Below are 21,453 nucleotides of genomic sequence, written 5' to 3' on the forward strand. Positions count from 1 at the left end.
CGCGGGGGGTGAGGTCATGTTCACTACCGCGTGAGGGACGTTCAGCAAATTGCAAACCCCGCCTTTTTTGTCCGCACCCCCCCCCCCCCCACGAGCTCAGCTCAGTCTGACAGCCAGACCCACTCCCCACCCCCCCCCCCGTCTCAGCTCACAGTCTGACAGCCAGACCCGCCCCCCCCCCGTCTCAGCTCACAGTCTGACAGTCTGACAGCCAGACCCACTCCCCACCCCCCCCCCCCCCCCCCCCCCCACCCCCGTCTCAGCTCACAGTCTGACAATCAAACCCACTGCCCACCCACCGGTCTCAGCTCACAGTCTGACAATCAAACCCACTCCCCCCCCCCCCCCCCGGTCTCAGCTCACAGTCTGACAATCAAACCCACTGCCCCCCCCCCCCCGGTCTCAGCTCACAGTCTGACAATCAAACCCACTCCCCCCCCCCCCCCCCCCGTCTCAGCTCACAGTCTGACAATCAAACCCACTCCCCCCCCCCCCCCCCGTCTCAGCTCACAGTCTGACAATCAAACCCACTCCCCCCCCCCCCCCCCCCCGGTCTCAGCTCACAGTCTGACAATCAAACCCACTCCCCCCCCCCCCCCCCCCCCGGTCTCAGCTCACAGTCTGACAATCAAACCCACTCCCCCCCCCTCAGCTCACAGTCTGACAGTCAGACCCACTCCCCGCCCCCGCGGGCTCAGCTGACAGTCTGACCCGCCCCCCACCCGCGACCTCTGGTCTAACAGTCAGATCCCCCGTCTCAGCTGACAGTCAGACCCACTCCCCACCCCCGCGGGCTCAGCTGACAGTCAGACCCACTCCCCACCCCGCGACCTCTGGTCTGACAGTCAGATTCCCGCCTCTACCTGACGCTCACTGGTGCTGGTCTCGGATGATGTCAGCTGTCGGCGCCCAGGCTGGGAATAGTGGCTTCTGATTGAATAGGGGAACCGTCAGTCAGAGTGCTGCCCAATCACAATGCTACTGAAAATTGAGGGAAGTCAGTGACCGGTGATTGGGAGCCTCTGGGCGTCAGTTGGACCGCTAATCGGCAGCGGAGTGTGAATACCCGCAGGAAGAAATAATACCGCTCTGAAAAACAAGCTGAGGTGTCGCGTTCAAAGAAACTAGATACCAGGTGATGGTGCCTGCGCCGAGTGATGGTGATGGTGTGGGATGATGGTGCTAGGTGATGGAAATGGTGCCAGGTGATGGTGAGCGGTGGTGATGATGGTGAGCGGTGGTGGTGCCTGTGTCGAGTGATGGTGTCAGGTGATGGTGAGCGGTGGTGGTGATGGTGCTTGTGTCGAATGATGGTGCCAGCAGATTCTTGTCATTGGTGTGAACTTAAGTAGGGACATTAACAGACAATCAGGTTGACTTGTTTTGTGAGTAAATACATCATGCCATTCTATAATCAACTGTTGAATGTCTTGACTGCTTCTCATCTGCTGTTACCACAGTCAAAGTGACGTTTTGGAGGAAGTGGTTGTACACAATGACGAATCTTGAACTAGATGCGAGCGGAAGGAAGAGTACTGCAGATGCTGGAAGTCTGAAATAAGAACTGAAAATGCTGGAAATACTCAGTTCGGATAACATCTCTGCAGGGAGAAACAAAGTTATTGTTTCAGGCTGATGAAAGTGTTCTGTTTTTCTCTTTTGCTTTCAGTCAGTGGCACAACTATTGCAAGCACATCTTTTGTTTCTTTGTTACTTTTCTTGTCCTTTTGGTCCTGTAAGACTCTTCTTTAATTCAATCCCTCCTATATTTTACCCTATCACAGATCATCTTTTTGCCCTTGTCTCACCCATTCCTTGCTCAAAACCTATCACCTCTCTAACTTTCCTCAGTTCTGATGAAAGGTCATTGACTTGAAACAATAATTCTGTTTCTCTCTCCAGCGATGTTGCCTGACCTGAGTATTTCTAGCGTTTACTATTTTTAAACAAACTTTTGGTTACTCTTCTGGTTCTCTTCTTTTTTCTTGTCTGCCTATCCACGAGGTAGAAGAATAAAAGCACAATATAAATATTGTACAAAGGGTGGCACAGTTGTTCGCACTGCTGCCTCACAGCGCCAGGGACCCTGGTTCAATTCCAGCCTTTGGTGACTGTGTGGAATTTGTATATTTTTTCCCGGTCATCTGTCTGTGGGTTTCCTCTGGGTGCTCCAGTTTCCTCCCACAGTGCAAAGATGTGCAGGTTAGGTGGATTGGCTATGCTAAATTGCCACTCTGCCCAAATGTTTCAGTCGGGTTACTGGGTTGCGGGGATAGGGTGGGGGCATGGGCCTAGGTGATGTGCTCTTTTCTGGGGTCAGTGCAGACCTTCTGTACTGTAGGGATTCTATGAAATACAAGTCATTGTTACTACATAAAAACTAATAATCCGCATTACATTCACTATCATAAATCACCCTAAGATGTAGAAATATTTATTGTACGTTCACTTTGTCCATCCTAATTCATATCCCATGATACTCTTTCAGTGAAGTTCTATTGCTCTTAAAATATTTGTAATTATACCAATCTTGCTTCTTGCTAACCTTTTCCTTTGTAGGACATTTTACTTTTGAGCTGTGTAAAGTTATCAACCAATTCCATCCTTTCATATTCCATGTCTGCTTCTATGGGCTACTTTCATCCTTGCATGTTTTTTATAGAAAGAACTTTAGATCAAAAAAGGATATCAGAATAATTCAAAAGTAAGGTAGAAAATGTTGGAAATATTCGACAGGTCAGTCAGCATCTGTGCAAAGCAAAACAGTTAGAGTTCATGTCAATGACCTTTATGAACAAGTTTAGAAGGGAAAGAAAGCAGGATAAGAAGGAACAAAGGGGACGGACTGGATAGGTTTGTGTGCAAAAGATACTAAATGATTAAAGGGGTGATGGTGCAAAAGGAAAGTGGATTAAGTAATAAGTAAAGAAACAAAAGTAGCGTCAAAAGTGGCATTAGCCTAACTGAATACAAGAATTTGCCAGAGCTGTATCTTCCATAAACCTTGTTCAATAGGGGCTGGTTTAGCACACTGGGCTAAATCGCTGGCTTTTAAAGCAGACCAGCAGCACGGTTCAATTCTCGTACCAGCCTCCCCTAACAGGCGCCGGAATGTGGCGACTAGGGGCTTTTCACAGTAAGTTCAATGAAGCCTACTCGTGACAATAAGCGATTTTCATTTCATCCATACCATGAATGAGATGATTGGAAACAGAAACATCAAAGATAAGGGTAAGGGGAGGCCAAGAAGTAGTAAATATCTGGGGGAGGTATCAGTAATATTGACATTCTTGCTGAATCCTTGATGCACACCATCATGATGACCGAGAAGCTCATGGGAAAAAGTGAGGATTTAACATTAATTTTCCAAAGACCAGAAGCAGTGTATGTTTCTAAACTTGCCTCCATTTTCTGAAGTGTGTTTTTGGATGAGCTAAAGAATCCAAGTGGAGGGAAGCAACTGCTCTGTAAATTTTAATACGGGAACTTCAATGTTCTTCCAATTCAAAATCTCACTGTTATCTTTATTATTGCCAAACCTTGATAGCTGGTGTTCTTTCAGTTAATTCTGAAAATCACATTTACTACATTTCTGGTGATTTGCACCATCAGCCGGTCACTGTTGCTCTTTGGATGTCATTTGTAGCTAGTTACTAATCTGCAATAAACTTGCCATGAATAGGGCAAAGGTGTTGTTGGTGCATATGAAATTTCAACAACCACGTAATGGGTATATTTTATGATGAATGCAGGTAGTTAAACATTAATTGGGTTAAACAGTACTTGGGTGAACCTATCCTTGTAACTCAATTATTGTGAATCAGATGGAAAGGCAGGGTGCTACAAAAATATGGAGCTGGATTCTCCGATTTTTGGCTGTGTCCTGATGCGGGCATGGGAACGGTGGTGTTTTAAGACTGAAAATTTGTCGTAAAACGGCCACCAATCCTCCGTTTTGATGGGGGCTAGCAGCCAAGCAGCGTAGAGCACCCGGCTCTAGCTGCTGATAAGGCCTGGAGTATAGCTGGGCCTGTGGCCGTGCATGCACACAATGGCGGCCTGCCATGCAGCATGGGGCCGGCTGTGTGCAGACCCGGTCTAACATTCAGCATGGCGTGGCCGTGTGTGGACCCGGCCTGCAAAAGAGTGCCCCCCATGGCCACCACGCGAGCCCTGGACCACCCCCCAACAGTTCTCTCAACCCCTAACAAAATCCCCCCTGCCTGCGGATCGGCCCTCCCCTGACTGTGAGTCCGCAGCCGCCATGCTGAGTTCCCGACAGGTGGGGAACTGAGCATCGGGGGGTGGGCCTCAGGCAATATCCTGAGGACGTGGATACGGCGCGCGGTGTATATGCCGCTTTGGAGGGGCGGAGCATCGCAAAAGCGGCGCTGCCCCCAATTTCGTTGGAAACTGGTATTCTCCGGTCAATTGCCGAACGTGATTGTGGCATGGCCGACTGGAGAATGCCGCCCATGGTTCCTCAGTTTGGCTCCTCTGGCAATAGCCAACACAGCAAAAAAGGATAACTGGGTGACCAATTGGGACTGCAGTGGGTTATCATCCCCAGGGGGTAGGGCCCCGGTGACGGGAAACATGTAGGGAGCTACCTGCAGCCACATAGCTGCTGAACAATTCTTATTAATAAATCCTTTTTGTGTTCGTTAATGAAGTATCTTTACAGTTCCCCAGAGGTTAACTCAAATTGGCACCATTATTTAGTTTGGAATCAATTCTCCAATTTAATTCTAACTGCTTTCCCACTCTGGTCCTGGAAGGGATAAAATTGCCCTGAAAATTATTTTCATCAGCTCATGGTAGCTGACTTTTCTCAAAATTATCTGAAGCATTTTTATAATCATGATAACCTTCCAAAAAGAAGCTTGGGTTGTTGTTTATAGTATGTTTTCCTTTGTACTCATGGTAAACCTACTTTATTTTGGAAAATCACAGATACTTCTGAGAGAAACATCAGGAGCTTTCCTGGATACTGAAATGATTGGTTTAATAACAAACTCATTACTCGAGCACAATACATTCAATGTCTGTGTTATGCTCAGGCGCTTATGAACAAAGTCTATTATTAACTTGAAAAACTTTGACTTGTATATTTTACCCGTCTCGGATAAGTAAATAAGTGATCATTTCTTTCCTTAAATAATACCAATATGATGTACGAATTCTGGAATTTGGGTGATCCTGTTTAATTTCAATTAGAAAATTACATTTCAAGCAATTGTTTTCTGTTGGTAAATAGCGGAGGAAGTCCAAAATATGAACACATTAAATTGAATAATGTCAGGTACATATTGTGACTACGTTGCGCTCGAACGAGAGCACAACGTGGCCAGTAGTTCCCAGGAGAGGCCTCTCGCGGGCTTCCCGGCAACCATCACAATTCGCGCAATCTACTCAAGTCCCAGGAGGCATTGGAATCTGAAGCACGCCCAAACGGATTGCCCTCTTTGGGGTCTGACTTCTACCTGTCTCTCCAGACCATTGATTTCTTCAATCAGTGTTCATGGCATATTCCAGCAGAGCACTGCTGGTGAGTTTTGTTGGTATGAGAGGAGAAAATCCCGTCGTTGCTGCAACTGATCTTTTGAAAGGGTACCAATGTCCTGTAAATTGCATCCAAGATTTCCACTGAGGACCTTGACGGAGAGCAAGCTCATTGGGCACGATATTCTGGCCTTGTTACACCCGTGCTCAAGCCTAAGGAGGTCGGTGAATAATGGGAGAGGCCAAAAATGGGAAATGCACCAGGCGCCAAACAGTTTGTGATGCAACCGGTCTGCTCCAGTAGACGAATTTGGAACCTCAATGTAGCATGGCGAGAAACCAATTACCATCACTTAAGCCCCATTTCTATACAATTAACGAGAGCCACCCATCATCCAACGACCTCCTGTCATTCACTGGCCTCCTCAGCAAGTGCTCACCCCGGCGCCGATTAGTACTCCTTTTTAAAAACGTGAGTCTGAAGGAAGGGCTTCTGTGGAGAGCTGAGGAGGTGAGTAGCCATCGTTGCTCACCGATAAAGAGCGTGGGGGTGCTGGGCTTGCCATCCCAATGCTCGGGGGTGGGGGGGGGGGGTGCGGCGGATCCTCCGCAGGGGTGGGCTGCCATGGGAGGCTGGGGGGGTAGGTGCTTGGGGGGAACTGGGGGGGGGGGGGGGGAATCGCTAGCACCACCACTATGCCAACCCTTGGATCCCAACCCCATTCCGGGAGAAACCCCTGTCCCTGCCCCACCGATCACCCATTACCTCCACCGACTGCTGAAGTCTCCGTAGTTGAAGGCAATCGCTAATAAGGAATTGGCAATCGTGGTGAAGTGAGCACTTTATACATGCCAAGTAGGTACCCGTGAGTTGGTGGACCATGTAGCATGTGGGAGTAATTGCCTAGCATTCCGATCGCACCTTAATGCCTGGGCACTGTGCGGGAGTCAACACCACACATGCAACAGCCAACATCCGAACACCCAGGGGATGGACACAGCTCCCTGGACACAACCACAGCCAGAGGGTGGGTCGGTGCCACTGGGAGGGGGGTTACCTGGAGAGACAGGCAAAAGGTCCGGGGATCAGCCCGCATTGCGGGAGAAAGTGACAGAGGCATCTTAATGTTTGTGCAAAGAGTTGTTTAATGTGCTGTACAATACCTCATTCCTGATAGTGCCAACCCCCAGCCCCCAACCTGGTGCCCTCAGTGATGACCAACGTGCCTGATCCTCCTTGCTCTACCACTACGTCTCGGTGTTTCCCCAGGCTGCCCATCTGATGCGGAGGCAGCCAGCAGCTTACCTCGTCCCATAGCCTTCGATGCCCCTGGTGGGTGTCCTCTGATGCCGAGCTCACTTTCTGACGGCACATGCACAGCCGTGCCACCCTGTCCTGTGTGCTGACCCTGAGACGCGGCCTCTTCAGGGGGTAGAACTCGGGAGTGCTGGTGGCCACCATCGCCGCCCCATGGGACGGGCCCGGGTTGGAACTCAGCGCCCCCTCCTCCCGATTGATGCCCATAGGGCCCTGGGGTTCACCTTGGGACGGAGCGACAGCTAGTTCGAGCCCCGGCTGTTCCTGCTTCACCTGGCTTTACCAGCCCTGGTGGTTCCCCATAGTCCGCACCATCATGTCGACTCCCTTGGTGATGCTCCTCAATGACTGGGGCACATGTCCCAGTGACCGGGCCATGGGCTGCAGTGCCTCAGCCATGCCCACCTGCGGCTGGGACAAGCTCCACAGCGCCTCAGCCATTCCTATCTGAGAGCGGGACATGACCCGCAGAACCTCATCAAGGTCAGCCTGGTACTGGGTGACATCCCTAGTGAGGCAGACATAGTGCCAAGACCCTCAGCCATCCAACTTCCTCCATCAGACAGGGGATACAAAAGTCTGAAAACACCCACAGATACAAAAACAGCTTCTTCCCCGCTGTTACCAGACTCCTAAACAAACCTCTTATGGACTGACCTGATTAATACTACAGTCCTGTGTGCTTCACCTGATACCGATGTCTAGGGACTTACATTGTGTACCTAGTGTTGCCCTACTATGTATTTTCTTTTCGTTTCATGTACTAAATTACCTGTTCGAACTGCATGCAGAAAAATACTTTTCACTGTACTTCGGTGCACATGACAATAAACAAATCCAATCTAATCCATGGCCATCAACGACTGCGCAGAGCCTTGGATACCTTCACTCATGGTGCACTAGGCTCTCCACTGCTGCCGCCACCTCATCCCAGGCAGCATTACCTGCCTTATGGCTCAGCCTCGGGAGAACAGGACATCAATCCTGGCCTCCACCGTGTCCAGGAGCATCCCCAGGTCAGCATCCCCGAATCTTGGGGTTGGTCTCCTCGGCGCCATTGTTGCGAGCGAAGTGCTGCTCAACGTTGTTAGCGGGGACTGATGAGCGCGGTCCTTTCGAATCGGCTGGCTAGCTGGCATTCGAGGCGGGAAGCCCGTCAGGCCTTGTTAAGTGGACCAATTAACATTGAATTGCGATGCCGGCCTCGCTAGGCCGAGCGCCGGGAAACCTGCGGTAATTCCCGCTTACTACAGCACTTGGAAATGTTTCTGGAGAATCGCGCCCATTAGTTATAAATTCATGTCTCATTGGGTATGTAAAGACTTTTATTGCTGCTTTCTGGAGCCCAACACTTCCTTCTACATAGCAGCCTTGGGAAGTGTAGCTGTAGGATGGGTGGATGGGGATTCTTCTGAGGTCTCATGGCCTATGTTCATTGTGGTTTTCAGATGGGAGGAGCAGACAAGCGATGGGCCTCATAGCAGTGTGGAAAGGTAAATCCTTGTCACAACAACGAGGCAGCAGTAGTCTCCAATGCCCAAATTTTCCCTGATTTACTGTCATTTCTCAATTTACTGTCATTGTCCAAATAGTATTTGTTTAGAAATATTCTCTCTTATTACAACAAGATTGTTTGTTCTCAGTTACAGCCTTGTAATCAATGCCAAAGGTTGTTATATAGCATTAGAAGTGAATTGAGAATGGGGTTTGAATTATAGTAAAAATCATTTGGGGTATGCCTTAAATGTGCCCTTCGCCTGTCTATAGAATTCTGCACTGTGCATTAATACTTGGATAAGAAACACAACTTACAAATGTAATCTAAAAAATTCAACTGCAACAGTTTGACTTTTCGGGGTAAGTTGCCTGATTATTTTTCCCCATCTTTTAACATTGCAGTTTAGTAGAAATGGAGACTTTACCTGATGCACAAAGACTGGCTGCAGAAGTCGAAAGCACTCTTATTAAATACTACTGCAGTGGAGAGGATGAGTGGAGAGTTGGAAAGAAAACAGTAGGTATCTCATACATCTTTTATAGTATGCACCATGTTCCAAATATTTTACTGTTTTCTCACTTTTGAGGTCCTTACTGATGCTAACTCTTGCCATATGTTTCTTGTTTCTTTTACAAGGATGAGATTTGTATATGTCTGTGTGTGGATGAAGGGAGAAATTGTATGGTGCAATTTTAATTCATTTTCCATAAGAGGGACTGGATGATGAGATCCCGAGACACTGGACCATTATCCCTTTCCAGTCATCCTTGCTACTGGCACTGTCTTACCATGGGCAATAATTCTTTTGATTGGATCTCATGGCTCCGAGTTACACTTGCCTAAACTGTTATTGTCATCTTATAATGAGAAGCCCTAAACCGCAGGCAGATTTTAGAGATGTCCTTAACAAGCAAATTGTATAGTAGTTTCTGATCATGTTTTTGTATTCAATCCCTCTCTCTATATAAGTCACATAACTTATTTGCCTTTTTAGTGTTTTTTAACCTGTCTACTCAATTTTAAGCACCAGCACACCTAGATCCCTTCTTTTGTCCACTGTATTCATAACTTTACCATTTATAGTATATACATGTTTCTGCCTTCTATCACTAAGGATGACAATGAAGCTAACTCATACAATCAATGGTATCTCTTCAAGTTCAAGGAACAGTAATAATCAGTGCATGTGTTAGCCATGGCTCAGTTGGTAGGATTCTCATATCTGAGTCAGTTGTGGGTTCAATTGCCACACCAAGACTTGAGCATGATAATCTAGACTCACCCCAGTGCAGCCTTGTGGGAGTGCTGCATTGTCGGAGGTGTCAGTATTTAGACGAGATGTTAAAGTAAAACCACATCTTCCCTCCCAGGTGAATGAGAAAGAACCCCTGACACTTTTTTGAAGAGGAGCAGATGAATTGTCCCTGTGTCAGAATTGATATTTATCCCTCAAGCAACATCTTACAAGATGTTACCACTTGAATGTTTGTGGACGTTTGCTGTGTGCAAATTAGCTGCTGTGTTTCCGACAACAGTGACTATACGTCAAGAGTGTGATTCTCCCAATATTATTTCTAAGTGTGGTGAATGTAACTCTGTAATTCACACTGTATTGTATATACATGAGACCATGCATTTGTAAGTGCAGTTGCATTGCCCGACCACTAGGGGAGAGTAGCGCTGGGAATGCTTAGGAGTTTGTACAGGGCTCCACCCGTGGCTCCGCCCACGACTCCTCCCCCTGGACTGCTCTATAAATACCAATGCTCAGAGCCAGTCGTTCAGTTCATCGAGAGTTCAACGCGGAACAGGCTGGCTCTGTTGTAAGTAGATTAAAACCACTGTTCATATCTTAAAGCACATGTCTAGTGAATTGATGGTTCCATCACTAAGTTAATTTATGGCGGGTTTTTCAGGGAGTTTCCCGCCGGCTTTGCCGGCGAGTTCCCCACCTCTATTCAATGACACTTAGTCACTTTTTTGGGCCCTGGGGAGTCTCTAACCAGTTTAGCCCATACTTAGGATGTGATCTTCCCAAAAGGGAAGAAAGTCCTCAGCGAGCAGATTCAGCCCGTGTTTCCCGGCACTTGCACTGCCGAGAAACACATGGCTATTCAATGCCACCTGCTTTGAATAAGGGGCCTAAACGCCGAACGCGCAGCCGAGGCCGCACGTAGCCCCATTTGTTACACCACGCTGCCCAAAGGGCATGCAGCTGGGGGCCTCTGATCCCCTTGGAGACCCCCACGAGTGCCGTTCCGTCTGGTCCCCGATTGTGGGGGCCAGTACTAAACGGTGCTCGCCCGAGAATCTCAAAGCCTCAGGTTCTTAGTAATCTGTACATTAGAATAAGGCTTACTGCCTCGCTCTAATATGAAGATTTGCTAAAATCTGATCCCGCCCATTGCGGAATGGATTCTTCTTGCAACATTTCGCGAGATTGCGTTAAATCTCGCGAGGCTTTGTGAGTCGGGTAGATCCTGGGAGCGGGATCTCCCGACTTTCACAGGCCACGCTTCGCCGCGGCAAACTACTTTTCTGGTGCAGCGTATCCTGAAGTTTGCTCCCTCAGAATATCTTTTAGCACTGGGGAGCTGAACGCAAGAGATCGGGCCGCCATTTTGAAAGGGTGCCCCGATCTCTAAGTGAGCCTGTGGGTCACCCCCACCCTTGGACAATGTCACCCTCAACACATATGGACACTGCCCCAAACCCCCCAAGCGAGGACACCCCGCTATGTGGTACCTTGGAGCCCCCCTCTTCAGACCTTCCCAAGCCCCCTTACAGCACCCCATCCCTTCCAGGACCCCCACCCATCACCCTTCCAATCTCCCAGAGGCCCCTACTTACCTGCTCTCCTGCACATCCCCACGCTTCAAACATTCCTCCACCCTCCTTTCATGGCCATGGCCCACCTCGCTCCCTGGCCCTTAGCAGTGCCACCCTGGCACCCTGGTCAGGGTGGCAGTGCCAAGGAACCAGCTGGGCAATGGCAAGGTGCCTGCATTCCAGGGAGAGGGTCAGGGAGCCACCTTACACTTACCCTGACCCCCCAGGGGTTCCCGATGGCCCGGGAGACCCCCGCCTGCCGTTCCACCTGGCCCACTTTTGCATGGACCAGTGCTGAACGGCGCCTGGCTGCGGCCTCACTGGGGAGGCCGGTGGATCCCGCGCTGCCACTGGATACCGGGTAAGTTCACCCGTGTTTCAGATTTGGGTGAATCATGCGTGGCATGGGGGCTGCCGGGAAGCCCGCGAGAGTGCTCTCCCACCCAGCATTCACCAGCCGCATCTTGCTCAAGGGAGAGCGCAACACGGCCGGTGGATCGCACCCCAAATATACTGCATTGGACGTAAAGTACTTTAGGGTGCCCCATGATTATAGGCACAATGTTAATCCATGTCTTTCATTTTGCATATCCATATATGACCGTTTTTTCGATTACAAAGTCCGGTATGACTGTACCTTCTTGTGACAGTTTGCTACTCCTCCTTATTTGATACTATCAGCAAACTTTGCCTCAGTCCAGATAGGTTGTTTATTTATGTTCACCTTTTGTTTGCTTTCTTGTGGTGGTGCATATGGTAAGTTGGCTAGACAACATGACCCTCCTTTGTCTCTGTTATCTTTTATTTTACAGTTGGCAGGTTAGCAATTCTGGACCATTTATAAAGCTGCAACTTTAGTAACATATATAAATTATTTAGCAAAAATGTTTTATTTCTCTTTTCATTTTTTGACTTTGTAGAAAGACGTAACTGTTTGGAAAAAACCTTCAGAAGAATTTGGGGGATTTCTGTAAGTATTCTTTTTTAATTTAACCCTCACGTTCGCAGGATAAATGTGAGAAATATAAGAGAACAAGCAAGAAGAGATTTAGAAGGTTAGCAGGTGTAATAAATTAGTCCAGCAGGCCAAATAAAGGGAAATCAGAAGGGAAAGGAAGACGTTCATTCATATTGTTCCTTTCATGACTTTTTAATGCATGTAACGTTACTTTTGAATTATTGTCACTGTTGCAATAAGGAATTGGAAAATAAAAAAGTTGTCAAGATGAGATGGGATTATTTCAAGATGTAAAGGAGCACACTGATACTGAGGAAGTCAGAGAGTGGCACTTTAAATATGTCGATAGCTACCCTGAACCATGTTACAAGGGGCAGAGAGCATGGTGGGCAGTTGCAGGTGGTGGTGTGGGTATGGTGCCACTAGCCCATCCTCCCTGAGGTCTATTGAGGCCCTTAAGAGAGCGATTATTGCCATTTAAGGCCCTCAATCCTCCTGCACTGCCATAATATGCTGGGCAGTGGAAGGTGGGTGAGAGTGGGAAGCTATTTTTGCACCCAAGTTGGTGAAAGGTAGGAAGGAAGGAGAGAAAGTACATACTTTGGGTGACCCTGTGTTTATCGAGGACATTGCCTTAAAATCATTCACCACCACCCCCGTGCCTTCCAACCTGGCCTCCAAAATCTGCACCCCCGCCCTCCCCTACGGTCCTTCCCAGAAGTCTCACCCTCTGCTCGTTAAAGCCATTCTCAGCATATTATTGCTGAGAGGTGGCTTTTTTCAATCCAACCAACTGTTCCCTTCAGGGCTCTACCGCAAGCTGCTCCAAAAAACTATTTCATAGACATTCCACAAATTCCCTTTCTTGGAATTCCCTACCAATCTGATTTTCCCAGTCCACCTGCATACTGCATATTCCAACTTCTTCCATCGGGCAGGAGATTCAGAAGTCTGAGAACACGCACGAACAGACTCAAAAACAGCTTCTTCCCACTGTCACCAGACTCCTAAATGACCCTCTTATGGACTGACCTCATTAACACTACACCCTGTATGTTTCAACCGATGCCAATGCTTATGTAGTACATTATATATCTTGTGTTGCCCTATTATGTATTCTCATGTATTTTCTTGAATTCTGTTTAATTCCCTTTTCTTCCCATGTACTGAATGATCTGTTGAGCTGCTTGCAGAAAAATACTTTTCACTGTACCTCGGTACACGTGATAATAAACAAATCCAATCCAATCAATATTGAAGTCCCACATGAATATTGTAAATTGCCTTTCTTATATGCCATTTCTATCTCCTGATGTATTTCTGCCCCACATCCTGACTACTGCTAGGGGTCCTGGACATAACTCCCATCTTTTTTCCTTTGCAATTCCTTAACTCAAGCCACACAGATTCTATGCCTTCTGATCCAATATCGCTTCTTGTTATTTATTTAATTTGATTTCTTTTTAACAAGACAAACACCCCCCCTGCCCATCTGCCTGTCCTTTCGATAGGAAACATATCTTTTTTTTCATAGAATTTACAGTGCAGAAGGAGGCCATTCGGCCCATCGAGTCTGCATTGGCTCTTGGAAAGAGCACCCCACCCAACCGCACACCTCCACCCTATCCCCATAACCCAGTAATCCCACCCAACATTAAGGACAATTTTGAACACTAAGGGCAATTTAGCATGGCCAATCCACCTAACCTGCACATCTTTGCATATTTAGATCCCAGCCCTGAGTTCCTTGCAGCCACCTCTCTGTGCTGCCCATTATTCGTACACAGCAATTTCAATGTGCTCTACAAGCTCATTTACTTTGTTTCATATACTGCATGCATTTAGGTACAACTCCTTCAGTCGTGCATTGATTGCCCTCCCCCTTCTCAGAGTTGTCCCTTTATCTGCTGTGCCTGAAGTTAGAGTCCTGCCACTTTCCATACACTCTGTTCTATTATTTGTCCTGGAAACTTTACTAAATTCTCCTGAGCCCTCGGCCCCTTTAACTAGTTTAAAGTCCTTGTGACCACCCTATTTAGCCTTTCCACTAGGCTTCTGGTTCCAGATTGGTTCAGGTGGAGCCTGTCCCGACTGTATAGTTCCCTTCTGTCCCAATACGAGGGGCCTATAGGGGCTGGTTTAGCACAGTGGGCTAAACAGCTGGCTTGAAATGCAGAACTATGCCAGCAGCCTGTACCGGTCAATTCCTGTACCGGTCTCCCCGAGCATTCGCCGGAATGTGGCCTACTTGAACAAGCCTACTTGTGACAATAAGCGATTATTATTATATTATACTGATGCCAGTGCCCCATGAAATGGAACCCTTCTTTCCCATACTACCCCTTTAGCCATGTGTTTACTTCCCTAATCTTCTTACCTCTACTAAATTGCACATGGCTCAAGTAATAATCCAGAGATTACAACCTTTGGGGTCCAGTTTTTAAATTTTGTTCCTAATTCCTGATATTCCCCAATCAGGACCTCTTGTCTACCCTTGCCAATGTTGTTGGCGCCAAAATGGACCACAACAACTGGATCCTTGCCCTCCCTCTCCAGTATCCTTTCATGCCGACTTGAGATGTCCTCTATCTTGGCACCAGGACATTTCTGATAAGCTTTGAAGGAAATATATTTAGTTGAGTCCTCTCACATATTAATTACATGGTTATGCTTTGCTTAGGTGTCATAGGTGCCATTTTCCCCCAGTCAAATGTTCCAATATTTGCTGTCTAGAAGATCCAAAGCATTGCTTCATGTCCAGAAATCCCCTGTATATGATTTATGGTTTTTGGAGGCAGTTTTATGGGGTCACATAAGAGATCTGTTATTGAAAGTAGGGGCAATTGTTTTAAATTTATGTTAGTGATTATGCATGAGTACAAAAGCAACAATATCAAACTTTTACGTCAAATTAGGAGGCGGCAATGGTAAACTGGGAGGAAGAATTCAGGAGATTACCCAAGACACAGGTGAATGGGGAGAAGAGAAGGATTGTGCTCTTTCAAACACAATTCTGATGGGAAGCATTGTAATCTTTCCCTTATGAAAAGCAGTATATTCATGTAGAAGAACATATGTACAGATTTTTAACAAGGCACATAAATGTAATTTTCAGGTACAAAACTCAGGGGATTGTGAAGGAGGTTCCAAACCGGATAGTGGATTACATCCGCCCTGGCCCATATAGATTAAATTGGGACAGTCTAATGACCTCCATGGACATTATTGGGGAATTTGAACAGGTAAGATGATTTGCAGGATAGAGATGGTGTTTTTTTTTGCTATTTGCCTCCTGCATCTATTGGGAGATTTTTCTCTGCAATACTAAACATAGACAAATCCTGTAGGATTTTGTTGTGCTTTTTTCAATATCTAGTTTTCAAAATGTTTTCTCTCTCTCCATGTTTCTCTTTAGAACTTTCAGCTTTTCAGATGATTTTTTTGTCCTATCATGAAGACATGCTGCTATCATCCTAATTAAAATTGTCATTTTTATTTAATTAACATTTACAGGATTGCGATGAAGGAGCTTCACCTCTTAGTAGAACTCACTTATTTTGTCAACAAGATTTTGTCCTTTAGTTCATTATTATTAGATTGTTAACTCATAGATTAAAAGTTGCTTGGCTACTTTTGCAGGATAGAAATTACTAAATTATATCTCAGTTACATTTCTGGAGGTTGAAAAAGTTTTGATTAGCTGGAGCAGAAACCTGAGAAATAATTTTAAATTTCTCATATTAACTGGACAAATATTTAATTGCAGATTTAAATTGCAAATTCCCTTTGATAATAGTGAACAACATTAATAACTGTCAACTTCCATTGAGCATATAACCTAACTGACACCCCAATGTGTGAAGTGGTTGAAGGTCCAACGTTTGAATGAAATGTTGAAGTGAGATCTAGTCTTCCTGTTCTACTGGTTCACATAGGTGTTGATTATTCCATTGAGGAACTGGGTACCTCAGTGGGTTCAAAGAACAAAGAAGAGTACACACTGTTGTGCTGTAAGGATCCTGTATGAAATAAATAAAGACAATATTAGGACAGATGGCCAAAAGCTTTGTCAAAGAAAGAGAGGTGAAGAGGTGCAGGGAGAAATTCGAGAGCTTAATGTTTGAACAGCTGCAGGGGTGACGTTATGTGGCTCAACATCCAATTTTGGTTTATAGTGAAGCGTCTTGAATTTTTTAATATTTGTTTAAAGGTGCTGTATAAATATAAAGTCGTTATTGTTGACAGTCCAGAGAATCCAATGCCACAACCACCTCTGTTTCCTTCCCCTTCGCCGGTGCCATGACCACATTCAATACTCTTCTAATGTTCGAAAAGAGCTGCCTCCACTTCACAAACCCCATCTGATCTTTGCCTATCATCTTCGGGAGGCACTCCTCCAACCTACCCGCCAATATCTTCGCCAACACCTTTGCGTCCACATTCAAAAGTGATATAGGCTGACACGGCCCTCATTCTGTCGGATTCTTATCCTTCTTGAGCAACAGGGTGATTGATGCCTGCCCCAAAGTCTGTGGCAACACCCCCTTCCCTATCGCGTCCTCAAACATCCCCACCATCAGCGGTGCCGACTTATCTTTAAATTTCTTGTAATACTTCACCGGAAACCCATCTGGCCCTGCTACCGTCCCTGACTGCATCCGCCCAAATGCATCTTTAATCTCCTGTTCCGCCATAGCCCCATCCAACATGTCTCTATCCCCCTCCCCCAACCTCGGGTATTCCAGACCATTCAGGAATTCCTTCATCTCCCAATCCCCCCCCGGTGGCTCCGACCTATATAATCTCTCGAAAAATTTGATCTGGAGCCACCACCAACTTCCCTGCCCTATCCCGCACCTGAACGATTTCCCTCGCTGCTGCCTCCCTCCGAAGCCTGCCTGCCAACATGCACCCTGCCTTCTCTTCATATTCGTAAACCGCTCCCCTTGCCCGTCTCAATTGGTGCACTGCCTTTTTTGTGGCCAGCTGGTCAAATCTCGCCTGTGCTCCTTCCTCTTTTCCAACTTTGCTGGATCCCCATCTTCTGTATAACTCCTGACTACCTCCAGCATCTCATCTATTACCCTTTGACGCTCCACCCTCTCCTCCTTATCCACCTTTGCCTTAAACAAGATCACTTCCCTCCTTACCACCGCCTTTAGAGCTTCCACACCGCTGCCTGCGAAACCTCCCCCATACAATTGAACCCCACATATTCCTCGATTACTTTTACTTTCCCAATCTTATCACAGAACCCTCGGTCCCCCAACAGCCCCACCTCTGATCTCCACCGCGGCCTCCGCACTGCCCTTCTCTCCAACACCATATCCACCGAATACAGCGCATGACCTGATATCGCAATTGCCGAGTATTCTGACCCCTTAACCCCAGCCAACAGCGCCTTCCCCACCACAAAAAAGTCAGTTCGCGAATAAACCTTGTGGACCGAGGAGAAAAAAAGAGTACTCCCGCTCCCCGGGTGCAGAAACCTCCAAGGGTCCACCCCTCCCATTTCTGCCATTAGCCCAGCCAGTACTCATTTGCTAACCAGGATCATTACCCCTTGAACCCTACCATCAAATCCCGAATAAAACACTTGGCTGACTCAGCTCTTCCTAAGCCCCACCTGCCTTCACCCTCAAGTAAATCTCCTGCCCCATCGCCACATCGGCCTTCAAATCTTTCAGATGCACCAGCACACTTGACCTCTCGACTGGGCCACCCAACACCCTCACGTTCCACGTAACTATCCTAACCAAGGGTTCCCCCCCCCCACTCTCTTCTTATCCACCATCATCATAACACCAGGCCCTGCCCATGAGCCTGACCTGCCCCTATCCATTGTTAACATCGAACCCCCTCATCCCCTCCCAGAATCCCCCCCTGCACTTCCTTTCGAAAAATCCTCGTCCAGTATGGATCCTATTGGATTACAATTCCAGTGATAATATCACTACACCTCCATCTCCTTTTATTAAATTAATACCAGGAATGAGCGGGTTTTCTTATAAGGTGGAGAGGTTTGAAGAGTAAGAGGCGACTTGATCAAATCCTTTTAAGATCATAAGGGGTATTGACAGAGCGGATGATTCCTATTGTAGGAGAAAATAAAACCGTTTAAAAATAAGGGGTCACTCATTTAATACAGATATGAGGTGAATTTTTTTCTGAGGGTCCTAAGCCTCTGGAATTCTCTTCTTCAGAAAGCAGTGGAAGCAGTAGCTTTGCATAGCATTAAAGCAGAGCTAGATGGATCCTTGATTAGCAAGGGACTGAAAGGTCATCAGAGATAGGCTGGAATATGGAATTGAGGTTACAACTAGATCAGCCATGATCTAATTGAAGGACGGAACAGGGTCGAGGGGCCGAGTGGCTTACTCCTGCTCCTCATTCATATATTTGTATGTGCTGACAGTTTTGTGGGAGCTGAATCTAACCTGGGAAAGACAGAACAATAGGAAAATATGGAAGAAAGAGAGCTCCAGGGTTTCTGGATTCAGTGATTGAAATCTTGCTGGGGGAAGTGCAAAGGGAGTGTTATGACACCCTGGGCAAGTGCGCGGTCAATTGCAGCTCCACAGGTTCCTGAGTCCCAGCACAAGTGAACTAACCAATAATTTGCATAATATTTCTGAGATCTTAGGCCCTTGACTACTTCAATGACTTATAGGCACCAGGGCCGGGATTCTCCCCTACCCGGCGGGGCGGGAGGTCCCGGCGTGATGGAGTGGCGTGAACCACTCCGGCGTCGGGCCGCCCCAAAGGTGCGTAAGTCTCCGAACCTTTAGGAACCAAGCCCTCACCTTGAAGTCTCCGCACCTTCAGGAGCCAAGCCCTCACCGCGCCGGAGTGGTTCCCGTCCCGCCGGCTGGCATGGTTCCCGTCCCGCCGGCTGGCGTGGAAGGCCTTTGGCACCATGCCAATCGGGGCCGAAGGGACTTCGCCAGCCGGTGGAAGTCCACGCATGCGCAGGAGCATCAGCGGCTGCTGACGTCATCCCCGCGCATGCCCAGGGGAGGGGGTCACTTCCGCCTCCGCCATGATGAAGACCATGGCGAAGTCGGAAGAAAAAGTGCCCCACCGCACCGGCCCACCCATCGATTGGTGGGCCCCGATCGCGGGCCAGGCCACCGTGGGGGCACCCCCTGGGGTCAGATCGCCCCGCGTCCCCCCCAGGACCCCGGAGCCCGCCCTCACCGCCTGCTCCCGGCAGTAAGGTAGGTAGTTTGATCCACGCCGGCGGGAGAGGGTTGACAGCGGCGGGACTTCGGCCCATCGCGGGCCAGAGAATTGTCGGGGGGGGGGGGAGCCCGCCAAACGGCGGGCGCGATTCCCGCCCCCGCCAAATCTCTGGTGGCGGAGAATTCGGGACACAGCGGGGGCGGGAGTGACGGCGGCCCCCGACGATTCTCCGACCCGTTTATTTATAACAGAAATAGAGTTCAAACATGATGGGTGCGATTCTCCGCAAATGCGGAGAGTCATAAAGGCTGCCATGAAACTGGCCGTGTTTCACAGCAGCCTCCGCGCCCCTTCCCGGGACCCGATTCTCCCCCCCGGTCGGGGCTAGCAGCGCGACCCCGTGAAGAACGGCATCGTGGGCTTAGCAACCGCCGCTAAGCCAGCGTGCCAAGCGTCACGGCGGCTGACGCGCACGATGACGTCAGCCGCGCATGCGCGGGTTGGGCGGCTCCAACCCGTGCATGCGCGGATGACGTCATCACGCATATGTGTCAAACCCGCGCATGCGCGTTCCGTCATGCCCCTCAGCCGCCCCGCGGACTGATCCTGCGGGGCGGCGGAGGAACAAAGAGTGCGCGGGTATCGGACCCGCTGCCCGCGATTGGTGCCCAACGATCGCAGGCCCATGCCACCCTTGGCACGGCTGTGGTTCTGCCGTGCCAATCGGTGCCATGGTTGGCCGGGACGGCACTTTGCAGACGTTTTCACGAACGGTGAGAGCAGGTGTGTTTGCGTTCGTGAAAACGGCCGTAAAGGCCTGGGAACTCGGCCCATCGGCCAGGGGAGAATCGCTGTTCGCTGTAAAAAAACGGTGAGCAGCGATTCGTGTCGTGGGGCGACCGTGGGGGGGGGAGAATAGCAGGAGGTCGGGAAAAATGTCTGGAAGGCCCTCCCGCTATTCTCTGACCCGTCGTGGGCAGCGGAGAATCGCGCCCGATGTAATTGTAACAAACTAATGGCCAGCTAATCTACTACTCCCCCCTTTTACCGTTCCATCCTCTACCCAAACAAACATAAGACAGACACACACAGATGGAGGGGGAAGGGTAAATAATAATAGTTAAAATTATATATAAGATGAGTGTCTTTGCTTCCAATGTCAAGGTTGTTGCTGCAGATTGCCCTCCCAGGATGCTTGGGGATCGCAGCCACTGGCTGGATTGCTAATGAGGAACTTCTAGCAGGAACATTCAGTCAGAACTCCCAGGATTCCTACTGGAGAGTCACTTTAGTTTTTATCAACCTGGGCCTTCACTCAAAGGATTTGTCTCAGGCCTGTTGAATTCTTACTTTTTTCCACTCCACTAGAATGTCCAGCAGCCTTACTGAGATAAGAACAGTTCCCCACACAAAAAACATATTTTAAACAACTGACCCTGCCTGCAGCTAGTGCTGGACCGAATTTTCCTATAGTTCAGTTTGGCTGTGTAATGAAAAGTCTTTACTTTGGATCGTCAGAAAGAATCCATTAGATGAGAGAGAGAGAGAGATCAGGACTGTGGCCTTCCAGCTTCAGGCCAAAATTAAAGTAAAAGCAAACGCAGTCACAGAGAGGAAGGAACATTCCATGAAAACCCCGACCAATCGGCAGGGGCCTTTGATAAGGCCTGGCAATTCGGAACAGTCCATTGGCCGACAGCCGGGCCCATCACAATGTATCAGCACTAATCTCCCTTGAATCTGCTGATCTGAAGATCTTTGCAACCTGCCTTGCCTGAGGTCATAAGGCAATCCTCAGTTTACCAGCCACTCGCATTAAAGGTGCAGTTCATCTTAAAGGCATATGTCCCACTAATTGTCCAGGTACCAAAATTTAAATAGCGAAATATTAAAAAGGGAAAACAAGGGCAAACAAGAATTAACAGGAGGATCCTTACAAGAGAGATATCCCACTTCCGCAGGGGGCCTCCTGACGTGTTCTCAGAAGGAGGTGAGCACAGATAGTCGTGGAGGAGTCAAGATTGAGGATCTAGTTGCAGTGCTGCAAGAAGCTCAATGACCTCATAAAAGTGGTCAATGCCAGTTAATATTTCTTGAAATTATGTATTCCTTCAAAATGCAGCACTAGCATAGATGCTGTTCAATTGAACCAAGTCCCATCATTCA

The 21,453-nt window shown here is 48.1% G+C and overlaps 1 protein-coding gene across 7 annotated transcripts in view; it reads left to right on the forward strand.

The window, feature by feature from the left end:
* Window positions 1-807: 807 nt before the first annotated feature.
* stard4 (StAR-related lipid transfer (START) domain containing 4) overlaps window positions 808-21,453 on the forward strand; it is a 32,843-nt gene continuing 12,197 nt past the window's right edge. Inside the window, exons 1-5 of one of the 7 annotated variants that reach the window (XM_038805109.1) lie at window positions 808-1,135; window positions 8,269-8,313; window positions 8,725-8,834; window positions 12,068-12,117; window positions 15,221-15,347. In XM_038805109.1, coding sequence (XP_038661037.1) covers window positions 8,289-8,313; window positions 8,725-8,834; window positions 12,068-12,117; window positions 15,221-15,347 — 312 coding nt within the window. In that variant the 5' untranslated portion in view covers window positions 808-1,135; window positions 8,269-8,288. Of the gene's footprint in view, window positions 1,270-8,268; window positions 8,314-8,719; window positions 8,839-12,067; window positions 12,118-15,220; window positions 15,348-21,453 lie in introns of all 7 variants that reach the window. The other 6 variants (XM_038805111.1, XM_038805114.1, XM_038805113.1 and 3 more) reach the window with 6 other exon arrangements.

This window comes from Scyliorhinus canicula, chromosome 8 (assembly GCF_902713615.1).
Source record: "Scyliorhinus canicula chromosome 8, sScyCan1.1, whole genome shotgun sequence".
Lineage (NCBI taxonomy): Eukaryota > Metazoa > Chordata > Chondrichthyes > Carcharhiniformes > Scyliorhinidae > Scyliorhinus > Scyliorhinus canicula.